Source organism: Citrus sinensis, chromosome 1 (assembly GCF_022201045.2).
Source record: "Citrus sinensis cultivar Valencia sweet orange chromosome 1, DVS_A1.0, whole genome shotgun sequence".
Classification (NCBI taxonomy): domain Eukaryota; kingdom Viridiplantae; phylum Streptophyta; class Magnoliopsida; order Sapindales; family Rutaceae; genus Citrus; species Citrus sinensis.
Genome location: NC_068556.1, coordinates 3,303,090 through 3,322,472, shown reverse-complemented (window position 1 = coordinate 3,322,472; position 19,383 = coordinate 3,303,090). Strand labels below are relative to the sequence as shown.

Below are 19,383 nucleotides of genomic sequence, written 5' to 3'. Positions count from 1 at the left end.
TATTATTATTACTATTATTTACTTCTTTGTTTTTCTTTTTAAATAAAAAGATGAATAAAGTTTAAATATACTTTTAATTCTTTACATTTTTTAAATTCGAACTTCAATAAAATAAAATACTTAAAAATCACTTACCACACATTTGAAAGCCCATTGGATTTGATTATAGACCATGGAAAATAAAGAAATTAATGTGACAATACTCATGTGATAACCTGATGTTTATGCTAATTTGCATATTAATATCTGTTAATTATTTGCGATTAACACATTACCACCAAGCGGAGCAGCAATTAGCGTGCCGTATGGTCAACCTTCATATACGCCAAGTCAAGGGTTGGAATTCCCCTCACACCACGAACTGTTTAATTTCCCCACACAACCGCCATCCCTCACGTGTCCCGCAAAACCAAACAAAGAATCCTTCCCAACCACATAATATTCTCTTACAATAAACCCCCCCAATTTACAAACAAACTCACGTACCTTGTCCTAAAATCCTCACATCAGCATATCAACTACCACCTTAACGTCCAAGAATAAATTAACTAACTTCCTCATATTCCAACAAAAAAGAAAAAAAAAAATCATTAATGGAGTCTGTTGCCTCCAATTCTACTTCCCCTGACCACCGCCACCGCCACCGCCGGTTCGGACTCACCCAACCGGTCTCCGACAGAATAGCACGTGCCCTCCGCCATCAGCTCCTCCTCCTCCACCGGTCTGATTCCCTCTTCTTCGTGTTAGGCGCGACCGCGAACGTTTATACCGTCAACCTATCATCCAACCCGTCATGCACGTGCCCTGATCGAGTAACACCATGCAAACACATCCTCTTCGTGTTTATGCGAGTCCTCGGTGTTTCTCCCGATGACAAGTGTCTCCGGAGAAGGACTCTCCGTCCCTGCCAGCTCAGCCGCCTACTCAGCACGCCTACACTGCCTGAAGCCATGGCGGGGGCTACCCTTCGAGAGAGGTTTCATCAACTTTTCTTTCGAGCAAGGAATAATAATAACAACAACAATAATAGTATTAGCAGATCATCAAATGGAGGTGTCTTTGAAATAGATAGAAAAGATGGAGGAGGGATGTGTCCCATATGTCTTGATGAGATGGGGAGTGGAGAGAGATTGGTGGCATGCGGGACGTGCAAGAATCTGATTCATGAAGAATGCTGGGTGACGTGGAAGAGGAGCAGAGGGCGGAGGGCGGCCAGTTGTGTGATTTGTCGAGGGCGGTGGCGGGATAATAGGACCGATCAGGACAAGTATTTGAATTTAGCGGCTTTTGTCAGCCAGGAGGATCATCATCATCAAGCGGCCGAGGACAGCGGCAGCCGTATCTGTGGTGCTTAACAATTATTTAGCTCTTTATCCATGCATGCATGTAGCTCGATATAGAGCACGTACGAATAGTTTACGTGACCATTATTTTTCATTCAATTTGTAAATAAAATCATAGCTAAATGTTGTGAATTAGTTTTAAAAAAAAGAAAAAAAAAACTTTAATTAGATTTAACTTTTGTACGTTTGGATTGATATTTGATTTAATTATACGTATACTTATTTAGTAGTGGCTGTTTGGTATTGTTTTTCAGCTTTCATTTTTCATTTTGTAAAAATAGAAAATGAGAAAACATGTTTAGTGGGCTTGGATATCCGCAACATTTTTGCCACCAATGAGAACAATTCATATTCATTTTCTAATGTAACAAAGAAAATTGTAAAACTTACAATTTTCGCTCTTCACTTTATACCCCATTATCCATGAGAGAAAAGAGAAAGGGGTTAAAAGAAAATATAAGATGAAAAGGAAGCAATAGTTGAGAAGTTATAAGAGAAGGCACATGTTTTATTTAAACTTTCTCTTTTCATGATTATTTTCATAATCATTTAGTTTGTTAGTGACTGGATTTCAGTTATTTTGGACAACAAGTACTTGGGAAATTTGAGACAAGTAACAATTTAATATTAGAACGAAGCATATTGGCTAGAGAATTAATGTTATATAGTTTGCTATATGTATTATTTGTATAGTTATACTTTCTGGTTACAAATTGATTATTTGTTATTTTTATTTTTATTTGATAAATTGTCTTCTTATATAATGTTATATAACTTATATTTATCCAAAATAATTATTGTGGGACAACTTTGAGACCATATCTTTAATTTGTAGGTCTAGAAGCAGTTGAAGAAGACAATGAGATACAAGTTCAAGTTAATTTTCATGATAGTTAGAAACAACATTTAAATTTATCAATAAAGATCAAGGACCAAGTCAACTAGTAATCTTTTTTTTTTTTTTTAATTCTCTCAAAGTATATAATTTTAGGTCATTGACATTTGTACTTTTTGTAGTTAATTTATTGGATTACAGTGGAAATGTTTAATCTACTTTCGTTTATTTAATTTCATAATCATTTATTCATTTGAATATTCTTTCTTGTCAATGTTCTAATTTTTTATTGTTATTAATTATTATGTAAGTTCATATTAATTACCATTTTCTAATGACTAAAAAAAAAGCCGCCTGTAGTTTTAGTAAAGAATACGAGACTATAATTGGAGACAAATAGTTTTTATCAGTGAAAGTAACGTTGAGTGACTAAGAATATTGTTGCGGCTATGTTTTCAAATCACTATTCTGTCATTTTTAATACTATATGTTATTATTAAAACTTTAATTTGAGATGAAATATTCGTCACAAAAATGCCAATTAAATAATTTTAGTTGTTAGAATCTAATATGATACACTTTCTAAGACAAACGCGTGTTAATTTATTATGTGTCATGATTTTAGTTGTTGCATAACATATATTTCTTCCCATGTCTCTGTATTTTATACAAGCAATTAAATACTTTTACGCTTTTTCTTTTTTTAAATGTTATTTTAAAAACAAACTATCAATTTTGATTTTAAATTTATAAAAAAATAATTATTCCTATATTATAAAACGAATACAAAAACATCATTTAAAAAGATAATACAAACTCATCCTTAATTTCTTTCCAACAAGCCAACTTTGGCTACAGGGGCAAAGAATTTATTACAAAAAAATATGAATATAAATTTTTAATTGAATTAAGTATTTACTAGCATAATGAACAATAACATATTTCAAAGAGCAAGTATGAAAAAAATTATTTTTATTTTTTATGTTTATAAAGGTCATATTTCATTCAATTACACTTAGGGTGTATTTGACATATTGTATTTTATTACATTGTATTATATAATTTTAATGCATGTGTATTGTATTATAATATATTGTATTAACATTACATTACAATAATGTTATACAAAGTTTGTTGTTATATTGTATAATTTTTTACACTATATTTAGTGTTGCACTGTATTGTATTAATATTTTTAGAGATTATTTAAAATTCTATATTTACAAAAAAATATTTATTAATACTTAGGAAGATACTAAATATACATATTTTAAATTTTAGAATTTTTACATTACTTTTTAATATAAAAGTAAAAGAAATTATAATTTTTCATAAAACACAGGTAAATTAAACAAATTTTAAAGGCTTTTTGCGTCATAACATTTATTTTTTTTAACATTTCATAAGTAGTAGAATCCGCGGAACCAATAATATTAGATGAAGAAAAGAAGCAAAGCAATCTTCACAAGTAAATTGAGATTTTCTCTTAATCTAATAAAGTTTAGTCATGTTATAAAAGAGTTCAAACATCAGTTTATGCATGCAAGGAAAATCAGTAGGTGTTGTTTCAATAGACGTGGAGTTCCCCCCAAAGAGGATATGCCAAAGTCAATATAGATGCAGCTGCCAATTCAGAAATGAACCCTACATGGCTAGGAGCTGTTATCAAAGATGAATGTGGGAATGCTACAACAGCTGCAATTAAGATTTCAAAATTCCATGGAGATGTATCATTTGCCGAGGCAGAAGCTATGGAATGGGGCATGCAGATTGCAAGAGATGCGCATGTAAGAGCTTTAATCGTTGAATCAGACTCACAAGGAGTGGTCAACTTAGTAAACAACAAGCAAGGCAGTAGATCCGAGATCTTTTGGGTAGTTTCGGAAATTCAAAGCTTAATGGAAAATTTCAAGCAAGTTAGTATTAAGTATACTTATAGATCTTGTAATGTCATTGCCCACTCTTTAGCTAAGTTAGCTTTAGAGAAATGCGAAATTATTGTATGAATGGGTTCATATCCTTTACAATTGATGTATCTTTTTTCTTCTTTGAATTAATAGAAATCTCCTTTCAAAAATAAATAAATAAATAAAATTTAGCCATGTGATTAGAGTAATTTAAAGTCTTCGCACATTAACCAAAGAATCATAAGTCATAACAGAAGAAGCAGAAGTTAGTGTCCTAGTGCCATATTTTATTGATTAAAGCAGTTAATAAGAGTATCAGAGAATTTTTCCATTGATGTAGTTCACTTCTTCCTCTTTTTTGTTGACTGATGAGCTTCTTCATCTTCGTCTTCCTCGTTCTCTTCATTGTCTACTTCTTCCACTTCATCCTTATTCTCATTCTCGCCATCATCATCCTTATCATCGTCACCGTCACCTTCACCGAACCCGCCATCTTCATCTTCATCATCATCCCCATGGTCATCATTGTCGTTGCATAGATGGCTCACCTTGGGTTTCTATATCTTCCTTAATTTTTAGGAGGGAGATTTGAAGATTTGAAACTCTAATGCCGCATTTACTTGTCAGTAACCGAAATGGGCTGGAATCAGAATGAGCTAGAATGAGAATAAGAAATGAGAATCGGAATAAATTGTTTACTTAAGCCGTAGGAATCAGAATCAGAATGGGATAAAATCTCATTGATGTGTTTATTTTATCTTGGAACCAGAATCATAACAACCTGAATTATTTCAAGTTACTAAAATGGCCTTAGTTAATTATAATAATAACTATTATTATTATTATTAAAATTATTGTTAATATATTAATTAATTATATTCATATGTTGTTAGTATATTAATTAATTATAATTTATCATTAATAATAATAATAAAATTAATAACAATAATCAAAATAAAAAATATCATCATCAACAAAATAATAATCCATTTCAAAATAATAATAATAATAATCATCATCATCATAATTGGATTCATCAACGTCAACAAAATAATCCTTTTCCATAATAATAATAATAATCATCATCATCAAATTAATCCATTTCCCAAATAATCATCATCAACAAAAATAATCCATTTCCCAAAAAAAAAAAATTAGCCGCAACAATCAAAATCTCAATTGTCATCGTCATCAACAACAACGGCAACAACAATCATCGTCGTTAGCAGCAACATCATCATCATATCGGAACCGTTGCCATTAGAGACGAAATCGGAGACGAAATGAGATGGGGCAAAATCGACACGGCCCAACGAAGACGAAACCGACAACGAGCAGCTGTCCACAGCCTATGAACCACGATGACAAAGATGGTGATAGAAGCAGTTTCAATAGCATTTGATTGGGAGGCATGGGCGAGAGAGTTTAGGTTTTAGGGATTTTTTTTTAAATTTTTTGCTTTTTATATTTTTTTTATCTAAAGTGAGGGTACTTTTGGAATGATAAAAAATTAATGTGGGTAGAATGAGAAATGTTGGGAATGGGAGTCTGATTCCCAAGTCCCCCCTCGGGAATCAGATTCCCATATTTGATTCCCAAATTGTTATGGGGTCCACGAAAATGAATCTCATTTCTCTCTTTATTTTACCAAGTGAACGAAGGAATGATTTTGATTATGGATTCTCATTTCTAAATTCGGCAAGTAAACGCAGTATAAACTAAAGAAAAAAAGCAAAAACAGTTGCATTCGCAAATCCGCATAAACCCGACCCCTATACAAGTTTAGTTTATACGGAGTTGATCGCATAAAATAAATATTTGACTATGGTGTAATTAGCAAACATGGTATTATAATACCTTAATATCATGGGACTAATACAAAATAATGAAGAACACTACACATGCCATAAAAAATTAAAGGAGAAAACAATGCAACACTCATCATAATCAATTACCTAAACCCTTAAATAATTTAAACTATCAATTAAAAATTTAACAAAGAAGCTAAATAATAAACAATGAAGTCGAATCACCAAATTGAAAATTTTGGTTTATTTTAGCTTCACTATTAAAGTTAGGCAGTTAGCTTATTTTAAGTATATATGTACTTAGGTATTTTGGTAAATCAAAGTAACTTGAAGGACTTTTTTTAATTTTCTTATTATTTAACTTAATATATTGCATATTAACATTTTTTGCCCCTTTACAAGGGCCACGGCCCATGCTTCCTTGCGTGTTTAATTATCGTATATGTAAATAATTAATTAAGAACCGCTGGTCAGTCATTCATCAACCGCCACTATTATTGTTGCTAGCCAATATCACTTATTGTCCGTTGAAAATCATGTATATTATTACATGAAAAACGGTAAGAGAAAAGAAAAATCATTACAATTTTTTTTCTTTTCTGGATTTTTGAAATTAATTTTAATTAATGATTTCACAATTTTATTTTGAAAAAACTCATGAAATTAACTAAAAGATAAAAAATTTTATATGGCTCTATTCATTTTTATCATTGATTTCGTAAACATAGAAATATTAATCACGGAAAAATATATATATATATATATATATATATATATATATATATATTAAATATCCGGAAATTCCATAAATATTCAAAGGAAATGGGAAGGGAAATGAATTTTATTAATTATAGGAAACAAATGGTGTGTGGAAAGCAACATTCCAATTTGGAAAAGGAAACCCGTTATGAGTCGGAAACCCTTTAGGTTTCCTAAAGGGATTAGGTTTATAGAGAACAATATAAATATGGAGGCCATTTGCCATTATGTGATATCGTCTTCTTCAACACTTGGTTCTGATCGCCATGCATTCTTCCACTAGCCAATCTATCTTTCGTCTTCTTGCTGCATTATTGTTATTTTCAAGTCTCTTCTTCCCATCCTCCAATGCCCAAGTGATCAAGGGATGTCCATTCGACGGCATCTACAGCCTCGGTGTCAAAGACTCCTCTCCCTCCGGCTCCCACCGTGGCTCACTCATGACCGATCAAATCGCTACGGCCTTCCATCTTCCTTCTCCAAAAGACTACACTGGCGAACAATACGGCCGACTTCACTACGGCGCAAGCTTTGCTACCCAAAATGCCATAGCCCTTGGCAAACCCTTTCTTGAAGAACAAGGAATCCACATTCCTTCGTACGCCTTCACCGACTCCATTACGTCACAGCAGGTTTCTTTCTCCACGTATCTCGACTCCTTCTGCTTCATTAATAGACTCGAGTGTCGTGAAAAGCTTCAGAGTTCTCTATTCATGGTCGACCTTGGGAGCAATGATTACAAATACGCACTCTTGAATGGCAAATCGGTAGAACAGGTTGAAGAGTACGTGCCAGTTATATCAAGCAACATTGTGAACATGGTATCCGAAATCAAGAAAGAAGGGGCGTCCAATATTTTAGTCCCCGGAATGCTGCCATTGGGGTGCATTCCAGGGTACGTTTCTTTGCTTCACAGCGCTAATCCGGCCGACTTTGATGCTGACAACTGCCATCTAGGGCTGAACAATCTAGCAAAGAATCACAACGATCAGCTCAAGCTTGCTATTTCTGAGGAATGGCCACATGGTCCTTACGCTCAGTCTCAGGCTTTTTCAGAAATTGGAGATAGCGTTTCTTATTCACAAGTTCTGTATGCTGATTATTACAACGCTTTCATGGCTCTTCTTCGCGACAAATCCCATCACTCGAGGCCTCTGTTCCATACAGACGGGTTTCATCTCACTGAGGAGGCAAACGAATTCATTGCCGGAAAGCTCATCAGCGGAAACGGCTTCCTTCAGCCCGAGATACATCTCCCAAAAGTTACCCATTGCCTTATGTAAAACCTTAAAATTGTTACTTGTACACTTACATATATTCTCATTAATTAATGAATTATTACTTTACTGAAATTCGATTCGTTTGTTTCTTTTTAGAATCAACTAGCAGTCAACTAATAAAAACCCTTAATCCATCAATGAATTTGACAAACTAATTAATTAACCTTGATTAGCTTAGCCAAAATTCGAGACTCTACATGCATAAAAAATATAAAAAACCGGACAAATGTAGATTATCAACAATTGTGCGGGCGGTAGGGTTTTTGGGATTTTTAAATTACTTTTTCCAACCTAATTTTAATGTGCGAAGTCGATGCTTAACATCTAGCAAATAGATAAGCATTATCATTTTGTTATTGGTCAATTAAATCGATCCTACTCATACATTCGAACGTCCAAATCTATTAGCATTTGGATCCCATACGTAAAATTGACACCGAACTAAAAAAAAAGAAAAAAAAAACCCAAAAACATGTCATTATGTTGACTATATGAGACTCTGTCCACTCACATTTTGTCATTTGTGATGAATTCAAACAACGTTTTAAAATTAATTTAACCTGGACAATGGAATGGAGAACAAGTCGTGCTGATCAGACCCACCTTCGATGTTAATATTATAGTGAATCCTAAAGTATGGTCCTACAACGCTTTTTATCTTCGGTATGTTATTAAATTCCGAATTTATCACAACATTCCCAAGATAATTACGATATAGCCATTGATGCATACTCCCAGGAACCTTATAAAAGGCGCAGCGACAACAATGCTTATCGGCCCATAAACTGCTGAAGTGCTGATAGATCATTCTGGTGAACTGTAAACAGTGTACCATTAAACTAAGATACAAATTGGTAATGGATTCGCCGGCATCGTCGCCAGATTCCGGCAATTTACCCCGAAAAGTCATTGCCATTGCTGCCGGCGAAGCTCATACTCTTGCTCTCACTGGTAAAATATACATACATCAGCACATGAGGACTTGGTGTTGTTTTTAAATATGTGGGTTCTAATTAAGTTCTGGTATGGTGGGTTCTTGTTACAGGGGATGGGCGCGTGTTCTCGTGGGGAAGAGGAATGTTTGGTCGACTCGGTAACGGTTCTGAATCAGATGAGCTGTTTCCGGTTCGGGTCAATTTTGGTGATTCTGAGCAGCTCAAGTTTGTGGGAGTTGCTGCTGGTGCTTATCATAGCCTTGCTCTTGCAGGTCAGCTACCTTGTTATTGACTTCCACTTTCCACTTGCTGTAATTTAGCTTTAGACTTTTGTCCTATGAGATTATGGTTTCCTCTTTAACTGGAAATCTTAGTAAAGCAGTGAAATTGTTGGTGTGTTAAATCAATTCTAACTATTCATAATGAATCTGTTATTTTCACATATCAATTGAAAAGGGTAGTAGATATGTTGTAAATTTTTGGTGCTCTAATTTTTCTTTGCCTTTACTTGATGGCAGATGATGGCTCAGTCTGGTGCTGGGGTTACAACAGCTGTATCCTCGATACTGGCGTTATCTTTGTTATGCTTAAAGTGAATTCAATGCTATAACTGAATGAAACTGCAACATTATTATTACCATTATTATTTGTGTTTTACTTGCTTTTTCATGCCTTTCATTTGTTATACATCCCTTAACTGTTGTATGGATGGCCAACTTGGTTTTAGCGGAAGCAATTCCTTGGTACCTTGTGTGATTGAACAGTTCCTTACAATAGGTGCTCCTGATTCTTTGGAAGATGATTCAAAAACTAACCATAAAGCACCAATAAAGGTATGAATTAATTTATATCATATCCTGATCACGTTAACAATCTTATTTGATGCATTTTGCATCACTTTTATATGTCCCAGATTTGTTCTGTCAAAGCTGGAGGAATGATGTCTCTGGCAATTGATAACGCTGGAGCTTTGTGGATGTGGGGCAATTGCCCTCTGCCGGACAGCAGCACTGAAGGTGGTTTCTCTCTTGTAAGCAGTTTCACTCCTAGTCCAGTCTGGGATTTTCATGGTCACACTGTTGTTAAGGTGGCTTGTGGAAGTGAACATGTTGTAGCCCTAGTTAGTGCTGGAGAAACATATAAAGGTGAAGACCTTGTATGCTATTCTTGGGGTGCTAACAATAATGGCCAATTAGGTCTAGGAGATAGAGAGAGTAGGCTACGTCCTAAAATCATTGAAACTTTCAACCAAGATTCGCCTTGGGCAGTTTATGAGGTAACATGTGGATCCTTCCACACAGCTTTGCTTACTCACAGGAAGAGACCGAATGACATGTTAGAAAGTATGTGCTGGACGTTTGGCCTTGGGGAGAACGGGCAGCTTGGGCATGGAACCATGCAGAGTGCATTGGTCCCTGAACAGGTAAAAGAATTGCCACAGTATGTATATCTCGTCTCTGTTGACTGTGGCCTATTTCACACAAGTGTTGTTTCATCTGCTGGAGATGTGTGGTCGTGGGGAATGGAGAAGGGTCTTGGCCTCTGCCCAAATGCTAGTTTAACAAGAAATGAAGCAGGGGATGCTATTTCTCCCATCCTTATTTCGGGAAATGGGCCGCATGGACCCAAATTTCAGGATCCTGTTCAAGTTGCTTGTGGGGCTGCCCATACTGTTCTTGTTACAGATGATGGATATAAGCTCTGGTCTTGGGGCAGGGGAAGGAGCGGGGTTCTAGGAACTGGTAAGACAATTGATTTTTTTGCTCCTGCTATTGTATTATGGCCTCCACTAACAGAAGAGTTCAAGCAAGATGAACTGAACACTGGTGGTCTGGACGATGAGATTAAAACAAAGGATTTGGAAGGAGCTGAAGAAAGGGATGAGAAATTGTCTTCGGCAATGGAGGAGATGAAGCTTCTGCAATCAAAACTCTCAGTAATGGAAAGATATGCTAGCATACTTCATGGTTCAATTTTTGGCAAACCATTTGCTGCAGAGCAGGATATTCCAATCTCATTGAAGGACATGGGCTTTTTTGATATTACAAAGGAATGGGAGAACATGTTGGAATCAGCAGACCGCAGTAAGCTTGTCAGATTGGAAAGGTTCTATCGGAACATGCTTGCAGGGGTCAAGGATAAGCTTATGAAGAGAAGAATTCAGGAAATTGTGAACGAGTGTTTGCATTCTTCAACTATTGGAAAATAAGAATGCTAGCAACTAAAATAATGGGCTGCCATCTTTTGTTTGAATTGAAGATCATCCATAGTCATTATTCTAAATCAAGCTTTGTCAATATGTTGTACTGTAGTGTGGGTTTTTCTTTGCATGATCCGAGGATCATTTCACTTAATTGATACCTGAATTTTTTTTTTTTGTTTTTTGGGTAATAAACAATGTTGAAGAGAATGGATTAGCACTGGAATGGGTTCCTTTGCGACCAATTGATGTTAATATTTTGTAATTTCATAACTCATAATGATTGTATTCTCAGCTATATATATAGAATGGAAAATTATTACTATACAGTAATAATGTATTAAGAAATGATGTTACATGTTTTAACTTCAATCGTAAACTATAGTACTCAAATCAAAATATTAAGTGAAAAAAACAATGATATTAGCTACTTGCAAAATGAAATGAGTGTTTTTTTTAACAAAAAGATGTAGGTCTCAACAGAAAAATGAGTGAAACTCTTTGTTATTTGATAAAATTAATTGAAACTTCACTATTGTTTTAAAACACATCCAAATCCTCCTAGAGTATCATCTGTTTTGCTGATCTTACCATTTTATTTTTGATAGTTGTTGATTTGGGAATATGAATATCTTTAGTTATAATTAATTGAATAATTTTTTTAGTCATTATTAATTAAAAATTAAATAAAAATTCTGGAAAAAAAATAAGGGATTGTCATAAATTTTCAATTCATTCTGAAATTTTTTTTCCAGAATTATTTGAAAAATTAAATACAAAATTAATATACATATTTACACACTATTTTTTAGAGAATAATAAGCTGAGGGTATTTAAACAATTAATTAAGGTTGTGTGTGTGTGTGTACACACATACATACATACATACACATATACATATACATGTGTGTATATTAACTTTGCATTTACTTTTTCAATAAATTTTTTAAAAAAAAATCAGAATTAACTGAATATTTATGATAATTCCCTTACTTTTCACCATAACTTTCCATTTATTTTTACAATTAATTGTGATTAAAAATTAAAAATTAAAAATTAAATGTATTCATATTCCTAATATTAAATAATCCATCGTAATATGTGTAATATGTCGTCGATATATTCAGGAAATAGATGACAAATCATAATATTTCACTCCGGGATGAAAGCTTTGTGACTTGTCGTTTAAAACTTTATCCAAAGATGACATTACATACAATTAATAAAAATTGTGTGATTAATGTCAGTTTGCAGATGGTACGTAAAACTTTTACTCCCCAGTAAGTATTGTATGTATGATTTGTCATTTATAAAATAATAATAAAAATGACTTGTCGGCATATTATAAATTATATGTATGATATATCGTTTATACGATTTATTTACTAGAATCAATTTTGTTATATACCGCGTGCACTCGTGAGTCGTGAGAGTTTCTGTAATTTGGACAAACCCCTCCAAAGCCCTTACTCACTTATACTCTCCGGCAAATGTCCGGCGAAAATCAAGGCGGAGCTATAGTTCCGTACTCCGAGGAGGCTAAGAAACCAGTGGTGTACCCACTGCGGCACGGCTTGAAGCCGCCAATTTCTCGGCTCGGCATCTCCTGGTCTCGAGGCAACTCGCTACGCGTCACGGTTTTCCGACAACCGTCAGAAGATTCTGAAAATGAAGTCGGAGGAAAGGCGGTGGAGGTGAGGCTCGACGGCAGAGACGGAGAGATAAGCGACGCTCAGTGGAGGAGAATCGCCTACGGTTCGGTCTCTCCGTTTGCTCTACTTCAGAGTCGCAAAAATTCTTTCGCCAGCTTATCCAAGATTTCCTCCACTACGTCACCGTTTGATGCTGAGTGGTAGCTACTTTTGACGGAATTCTATACGTATTTAAATAAATTAAATTGAATCATTTTATTAGATTAACTGAAATCTTGCAATTACATTTGCTTAAGCTTAGATAAAATTTTATATACATCTCAATTCATTATAAAACTTGATTAGTTCTACATTTTGAATTTTAGAGCTAGAGAAATAATGGACTGTTTGTTTTTTTGTATTATGTATATGCAATTGATCATATTTCGCTGTGAAATCAGGTGGGAATATGTATTGGAGTACAGCAAGGATATAAGTTCACTTCTTGGTAATCAAACCTCGACGACTCAATCCCTGATTGAAGACCCTAAAGAAGTCTTAAAGGTGAACATGGTTTTTATTTGAGTACAAATAGTTTTTCTTATTGGGCTTGGACTGAATTTAGTCAACTTATGCTCGTGTTTAGTGTCTTTCTCAACTGTGGCCTAATAAATCTTTGTTGCAGAAGGATCCGGAGCCAAGCAATTTGAAGGCTGCATGGGAGCTGATGGAATCTTTTTATGCTGACAAACTTTCTCAAGCATGGTTACCTGAACGGCTTGTTGATTGGTTAGCTGTAAATATCTTCCGTCTGTTTTACCATTCCCTCTATTGGTTTCATCTTGTTGCTTTTTTCATACCAAGGGTCATCCATTGCAGGATTATGATAGTCTCTTCTCTAGCACACAGGAAACTGTCCATTCAAAACTTGTGGATTTTCAGAAGGATCTTGTCAGCTTACAGGTTTGACCTATAGATTGGTGTTTCCATCCCATTCATTTTCTTCACTAGTTGTTAGAATTCTTTACTAAAGGTCATTTGAAATTTTGAATTCAATTGGGTTGTAAAATGTTTTTGCTGGACTCTGCTCATGAGCATGGCTAGAATTCTAGTGAAATGATATTTAGGACAAGAGTGGGTTCTTCATTAGATGCAAAGTACTTGTTAGGTCTCATGGTTTTTGTAATTTATGTCTCTCCCTAAAAAAATAAAAATAAAAATGAAAAAGAGAAAAAAACTACTATTTACATCGATAATTGATAAGGCTCTCTAAAATGGTGGAATCTAATGAGAATGTCTTTTGCAGGTAATTGAGGATGAACCCAAATACTGGGAAGTGATGTCATCAGCGCTAGCAGTTGGTTGGCTTGATATTGTGGTAAGTAGTTTTAGGTTTCATTTTAGTCATTTTGGTGTTTTACATTTCCCAGCACTATGAGACACGGTAAGTTCCTTTTTTGGAGTGTATATGAACAATTAGAGATCTTTTTTACATTTTTTTTTCACTTGCAGGTAAAACTGTTGCGCTTGCATGGATCTTATCAACTAGATCAGCTTGGAAACCGTGAGGTTGGTAAGGGTAATAAATTGAGCATGAACCACCATATTTGAAGATACAGTTTTGATCCACTTTGAATTTATAAATAAGTTTCTAGCTCATTATGGTTCTATCATTGTTTAATAATCAAGAGTATTGGAGTCTTTCAGAACGTATTACTTGCCTCTTATTCCATCTAATATTGTTTTATGATCGAATGCTCTACAGTTTTATATCTTATTCTTTGGTTGTGATTGACCAGACGGAGAATGGTCTGGTGGAGGCAGTTGCTGTCCTTATTTCAAAAATGCCACGCATGCGTCCGGAATTGGAAGCTGGAAAATTAGGTGAATGCTTTAAAGCTAAGCCTGATTTTATGAAGGTATTTTTATTTTTAATGGTATACATTATTTTTAAACTTCTTTAGACACAAATGTACTCTTTCTATTTTCAGTTTATATGTGACTTTATATATATTTGTTAGCTAGGCATGGGAGAAATGGCGGGCACAGATAGCTAAGCTGGAATGCAGTACATTCTGGATTCAGTGTGCTCATCGTCAGACTCAAGAGGGCCTGAGAAATATGCTGCAAATCATGCTGGGAAACACCAATAATCTTTGCACTCTGACGTGTCACTGGATGGAACTGTACATTGCTCACTTTCTGTACATCAGGCCGTTCACTGTGGTAAATACCTATTTTAAATATGAATATTCTATGCCTTTATGGTCATAAATATTTATTCTTATATCTGCATTGTTTTAATCTTTAATTTGTTATACATTATATTTTTTGACAGCCAGTTCTCATGCAGACATTTTATTTCTTTCCTTGTGGCAGGGTTTAGAAAGCATGTATGGCCTGGCTCAGAAATGCATTCAGTTGAAACCAATGGCTGCTTCTCATAGATTAATGGGACTTCTCATTGGGATTCTTGGTGAAAATATTGAGGTCAATTTTGTGGATTAGATGTCAGTGGTTTACATTATCCTTTTTTTATTCCCCTTTTTGGTAGTATACTCCAGTTGCCTTTATAATGTTTCAGGTTGTGTTAGCAGAATGTTCCAAAGGGTTTGGTCCTTGGTGAGCTACTATGTTATTGTCTCTCCATTTTTTTTTTAATCTTTTTCATGCATTAAAAGCAATTTCCTCTGCAATGCTGCCTTTGATTTTGACATTAGTTAAGATGTAGCTTTTCATGTGGCTTATCATTAGGATGGTTACCCATGCCATAGAGGTGTTGACTGCTGGAAGTCATCAAGCTGATACTCTTTTGCATGAAGAGCGTGATAACCTGGGGGGAATTAGCATGGAGGAGCTCCATCGACTTGTTTATGCTCAAGTTCTATCTTCTCATCCATTAACTTGGCAAGTAAGTGTGAATTTCTTCGGAGTCTACCCAATAGTCTATTCTTAAGTTGGTAAGTTGTTTTAGAAGAGTCAAAACTATAGTCATTAATACATGTGCGCATGCCTAATTTCTTTGTTTATCTAGGGGATGCCTTGTGTCTGGATATTCGTCAGCATGCCTAATTTTTTTTTGTATTATTTTTTCATCTATTTCCACCTGTTCAATACTTGTTTCTTTTTTTATTCTATACATTTGCAGCAATGATATATTTTATTTTATTTTATTTTGCATAACTTAACCTTTTGTCCCTGTGTTGCTACAGATAGCTCCAATTTATTTGACATCATGCATTAAGCAAGGCATGGGTTTGCTGGAGATGTTATTGTATAAGCAACCTGTTGATCATAATCAATTGCTGCTTAAGGTGATTGACTCATCTTTCTCTTCCAGCCTTACTCTTCTCAGCCTTATTCTTCTGTTGCAATTGTGTGTGGTCTTATGTTCATCCAATCATCTTGTATTTGAAGTCATTTCTATTATTGATGGAAGTACCATGTTTTCATCTTATGCAGAACTTAGAGATCTGCCGCCTATATGAACTTGACAGTGTTAGTTCAAACATTATGAAGGTACCTGCATGTAATTTTGGAATGCATCATTTGCTATGTTGATGTACTCTACTTTTTAACTATTATTGTGAATTTGAGGAAATTCTGGTCTTCCTCCCCCTGAAAGAATATTCATTAGAGTGGCAAGATCTATATATATATGTATGTATGTATGTATTTTTTTTTTTTTTCTGGAAATTTTGGTGTTAATGTTTAGATTGCCGGAATGTACAACTGGAAGCATGGTAAGAAAGGTTCTGGAGTTTACTGGCTTCAGCAAGCTCGGGATGAGGCTCGACTTAACAGGATTGCTCAGCAGATGTTTGATTCTGTTGGAAGGTCCATCTCTGATGAAAACTTCAGGGTAAATATCATATATTCGTTGAATAAATATTGGAGATTGGTCTTGGGATTTATTTTTTCTTCTAATTTTTTTTCTGTAATCCATGCATTGTCAATGCAGCAATGGGAAGGTTTAATTCAATTGTTGGGCTCTGAACCTAAGACTGCTGGTGGTCTTGAATTTCTGCACAAGTATGATTTTTGTCATCATTGTACCTTCTTGACTATGTGTCTGATTATTGTTAACAATGTTTGTTGAATCACTTAGATTGGTTCTAACCTATTGTGTACAGCTATAGGGATTTCAAGAAATCTCTTCTGCAGATTCGTGATGGGAAAACTACTGATGCTGCTCGCCAAGCTGTAGAGTCACTTATTTCGGTATGTGCAATGGACTCCTTTACCATGGAAATGCTGTAGCTGCCATCATCAACTAAAATTTCAAATTATTTAGACTAGGAGTTTGTCATGGATTGGGCTTCTTTTGAAATGAGCCTCTTCGAACAGACTTATAAATACTTGAGTCTATAGTCCGTACAAATGACCCCTGTGGCTCTGTATTGGGTAGAACATTTATTGGGTTTGCTGTTATAATGTTTCTTTCTCTCTTCTCTATTTGACAACAGTTCAGATTTGCAGCTATCGTGTAACTTTTTATCTGTGTCAGCTCTGATAAATTTCCTTTTTAATTACACTGCAGCTTATGAAGAATCCGTGTACACCTCAACGCTTTTGGCTGCCTCTTCTGCATGATTCGGTGAGCTATTTCTATTTATATTGTTCTGGATAAATCTCTTAAGGATAGAAAAGTTAAGCTCTTCTAAGTGCTAGTCATATAACCGGTGCTTTTTTGTTCTAATTTTTAATGGTTTGTGGGGGAAGACTGCATTCTTTTCCCTCCGTTATTGTGCTTGATAGTTCATTTCATTTGTCTTCCTGCATTACTCGACATCATGCTTCAGGTTTATCACTGCCAGCAGAATTATGAATTACTCTGCACTATCATGTTTTGTGTTTAGAATTTTATGAACACACATGCTTGCTACTTGCCTATTCATAAATGCTTTTGTGCAGTTGAAACTGCTTAATTGGGAGGAGAGACCCCTGCTAAATGTCCTGCAGACAAATCTTTTGTTGAATAAACTACAAGAATTATCAATAGCAAGGTTACGACCGGACTTCATTGAAGCTGACTTGCCACCCCATGCATTGAGCTCTGTAAGACTAGCACTTGCTACAAATCTTGGACGGACTACCTTAGAGGAACAGTGATGCCCGGATTTTTGTCCGAAGTTATTTATTCTTGGTAATTTTGGAAGCAGTCTTTCTTTCTCATGCCTTTACAATAGCAGAGTTATTAATGAAGATGAGAGTTTGCCTTTATCATCTTTTATTAAGAAAATGTGGGGAAATCATTAATCTCTCTACTTTCTCTGTTTCGTCTTCTAATGTAAGTGCGTGCGAATGCACGTCATTGTATAACATATCAGTAACCGTCAACAGAATGGCCCCGCCACTGCAGTTGGTTCTTGACCTCTACTTTGTGAAGGCTATTGATGTTGAAATGAAAATGATGCAAGATTACATGATCTGTTCATAGCCTGTATCCATAGCTTCTTCTTTTACCACATTGTTTGCTGATTGTCTAAGCCCACCAAATATTTCAGCTTTTAGGTGAGTAAAGCATTTTTATTGGAATTGAATTGGTGGTGGGAACTTAGGTTAATAGGTTGTGGTTGTTGATGCTTTTGCATTATAATAGTCATTATTACTTGATGGACTGTTGGGGAGTATATCAGTGCTCGCAATTGTAAGCACAGAAAAATGGTTGGAAATTATTATTTCGTCCTTTAGTAATTTAGCATAGTTGGTATGTACATAAGGTTCTGCTCCTGTCTGCAAGAAAGTACTGCTATAAAGCTGTTGAAAATGTTTTCCCCTAACTGATCGAAGTGTCATCTTTTGTTTTAAAATATTATGGAGGCCAATTCAAACTAGAGGTTGAGCTGCAGAGACGAGCAAGTGGTCTCAATGTTGCAAGTCTGAGTCTGCACTCTTGAGAAACATGGGGTTCAAATTGCCTTGGGGCAGGGCATCAAATGGGGAGAATTAGTGAAATTAATAAGACCTGTATTAGAAACATCAATGTATTCGCATAGAGAGGGGTTATTTGCACCTTTAAAATTTATTGTGAACACTTCATTGTTTTACACCCTTGTACAATAAATTTTAAAAAATAATTTTTATTTTGTTGACTCTTTCAAATGCCAAAATTATTCTTCATTAAGATCATTTTATTAACTAATTATTCTCTCTTTGCACAATAAGAACCGTAGCTCTGTAATGAGAGCACCAAACAACAATGAATAAAATAATCGCTGTGGAAAAAAAAAGATAACATCGCTTTCAACATCGTCGGATTGTGTAATATTGAGAGTCGTAGTTTATTGTGTGAGGGACGGGAATGGAGTAGAGATGCCTAAAATGTGAGTTTTGGATCAGGACTGTTTGTGCAATACTCATCGGTTAACATTCGCCTCATGAAATGTTAATTTATTTTCTTGCTTTCCATTTTCCCCTCAAAATTCCAATTTTTTTTTCCATTTTACAATTAATTTTATATCAATATATTTACAGGAGAATTGCAAAGTAGTGGCAGACGATGACATTGAATCTGAAAAGATGATTAAAAAAATAATAATAAATAAAAAAAGCAAGAAGATGAAATTTTTTTCAGCTGCCCAATATTATAATTATAATATATAAATTAATCATAAAGAGAAAAATGTTTGAGATTATTAACACGGTCTTCCATTATCTTTATACAATCAAGCAAGGGAATCCA

The 19,383-nt window shown here is 34.8% G+C and overlaps 4 protein-coding genes across 7 annotated transcripts; all 4 read left to right on the top strand.

The window, feature by feature from the left end:
• Positions 1 to 343: 343 nt before the first annotated feature.
• LOC102606863 (uncharacterized) lies at positions 344 to 1,564 on the top strand. The gene has a single exon (XM_006475969.4). It carries the CDS (start codon positions 594 to 596, stop codon positions 1,353 to 1,355), a length of 762 nt encoding a protein of 253 aa, XP_006476032.1. The 5' UTR covers positions 344 to 593; the 3' UTR covers positions 1,356 to 1,564.
• Positions 1,565 to 6,918: 5,354 nt separating this feature from the next.
• Positions 6,919 to 7,935, top strand: LOC102611676 (GDSL esterase/lipase At1g28570). The gene has a single exon (XM_006476066.3). The coding sequence runs from the start codon at positions 6,919 to 6,921 to the stop codon at positions 7,933 to 7,935; it is 1,017 nt and encodes a 338-aa protein (XP_006476129.1).
• Positions 7,936 to 8,694: 759 nt separating this feature from the next.
• On the top strand, positions 8,695 to 11,415 carry LOC102607145 (ultraviolet-B receptor UVR8). Of its 2 annotated transcripts, XM_006475970.3 has the most exons (5): positions 8,695 to 8,883; positions 8,978 to 9,139; positions 9,386 to 9,421; positions 9,576 to 9,700; positions 9,781 to 11,415. In XM_006475970.3, the coding sequence occupies exons 1-5, from the start codon at positions 8,790 to 8,792 to the stop codon at positions 11,074 to 11,076; spliced, it is 1,713 nt and encodes a 570-aa protein (XP_006476033.1). In that variant the 5' UTR covers positions 8,695 to 8,789; the 3' UTR covers positions 11,077 to 11,415. The 2 variants fall into 2 exon arrangements, with proteins under 2 accessions (XP_006476033.1, XP_024953685.1); XM_025097917.2 differs by lacking the exon at positions 8,695 to 8,883 and having other exon boundaries at positions 9,028 to 9,139; positions 9,595 to 9,700.
• Positions 11,416 to 12,487: 1,072 nt separating this feature from the next.
• On the top strand, positions 12,488 to 18,127 carry LOC102607442 (nuclear pore complex protein NUP85). 3 transcript variants are annotated; one of them, XM_052440047.1, is made up of 18 exons: positions 12,488 to 12,919; positions 13,160 to 13,262; positions 13,387 to 13,494; positions 13,578 to 13,661; positions 14,005 to 14,076; positions 14,211 to 14,267; positions 14,498 to 14,617; positions 14,724 to 14,924; positions 15,078 to 15,188; positions 15,283 to 15,320; positions 15,453 to 15,609; positions 15,911 to 16,012; positions 16,161 to 16,217; positions 16,414 to 16,560; positions 16,660 to 16,730; positions 16,832 to 16,919; positions 17,239 to 17,295; positions 17,613 to 18,127. In XM_052440047.1, the coding sequence occupies exons 1-18, from the start codon at positions 12,558 to 12,560 to the stop codon at positions 17,808 to 17,810; spliced, it is 2,133 nt and encodes a 710-aa protein (XP_052296007.1). In that variant the 5' UTR covers positions 12,488 to 12,557; the 3' UTR covers positions 17,811 to 18,127. The 3 variants fall into 3 exon arrangements, with proteins under 3 accessions (XP_052296007.1, XP_052296009.1, XP_006476034.3); XM_052440049.1 differs by having other exon boundaries at positions 13,384 to 13,494; positions 16,438 to 16,560; XM_006475971.4 differs by having other exon boundaries at positions 12,489 to 12,919; positions 13,384 to 13,494.
• The last annotated feature ends 1,256 nt before the right edge of the window (positions 18,128 to 19,383 follow it).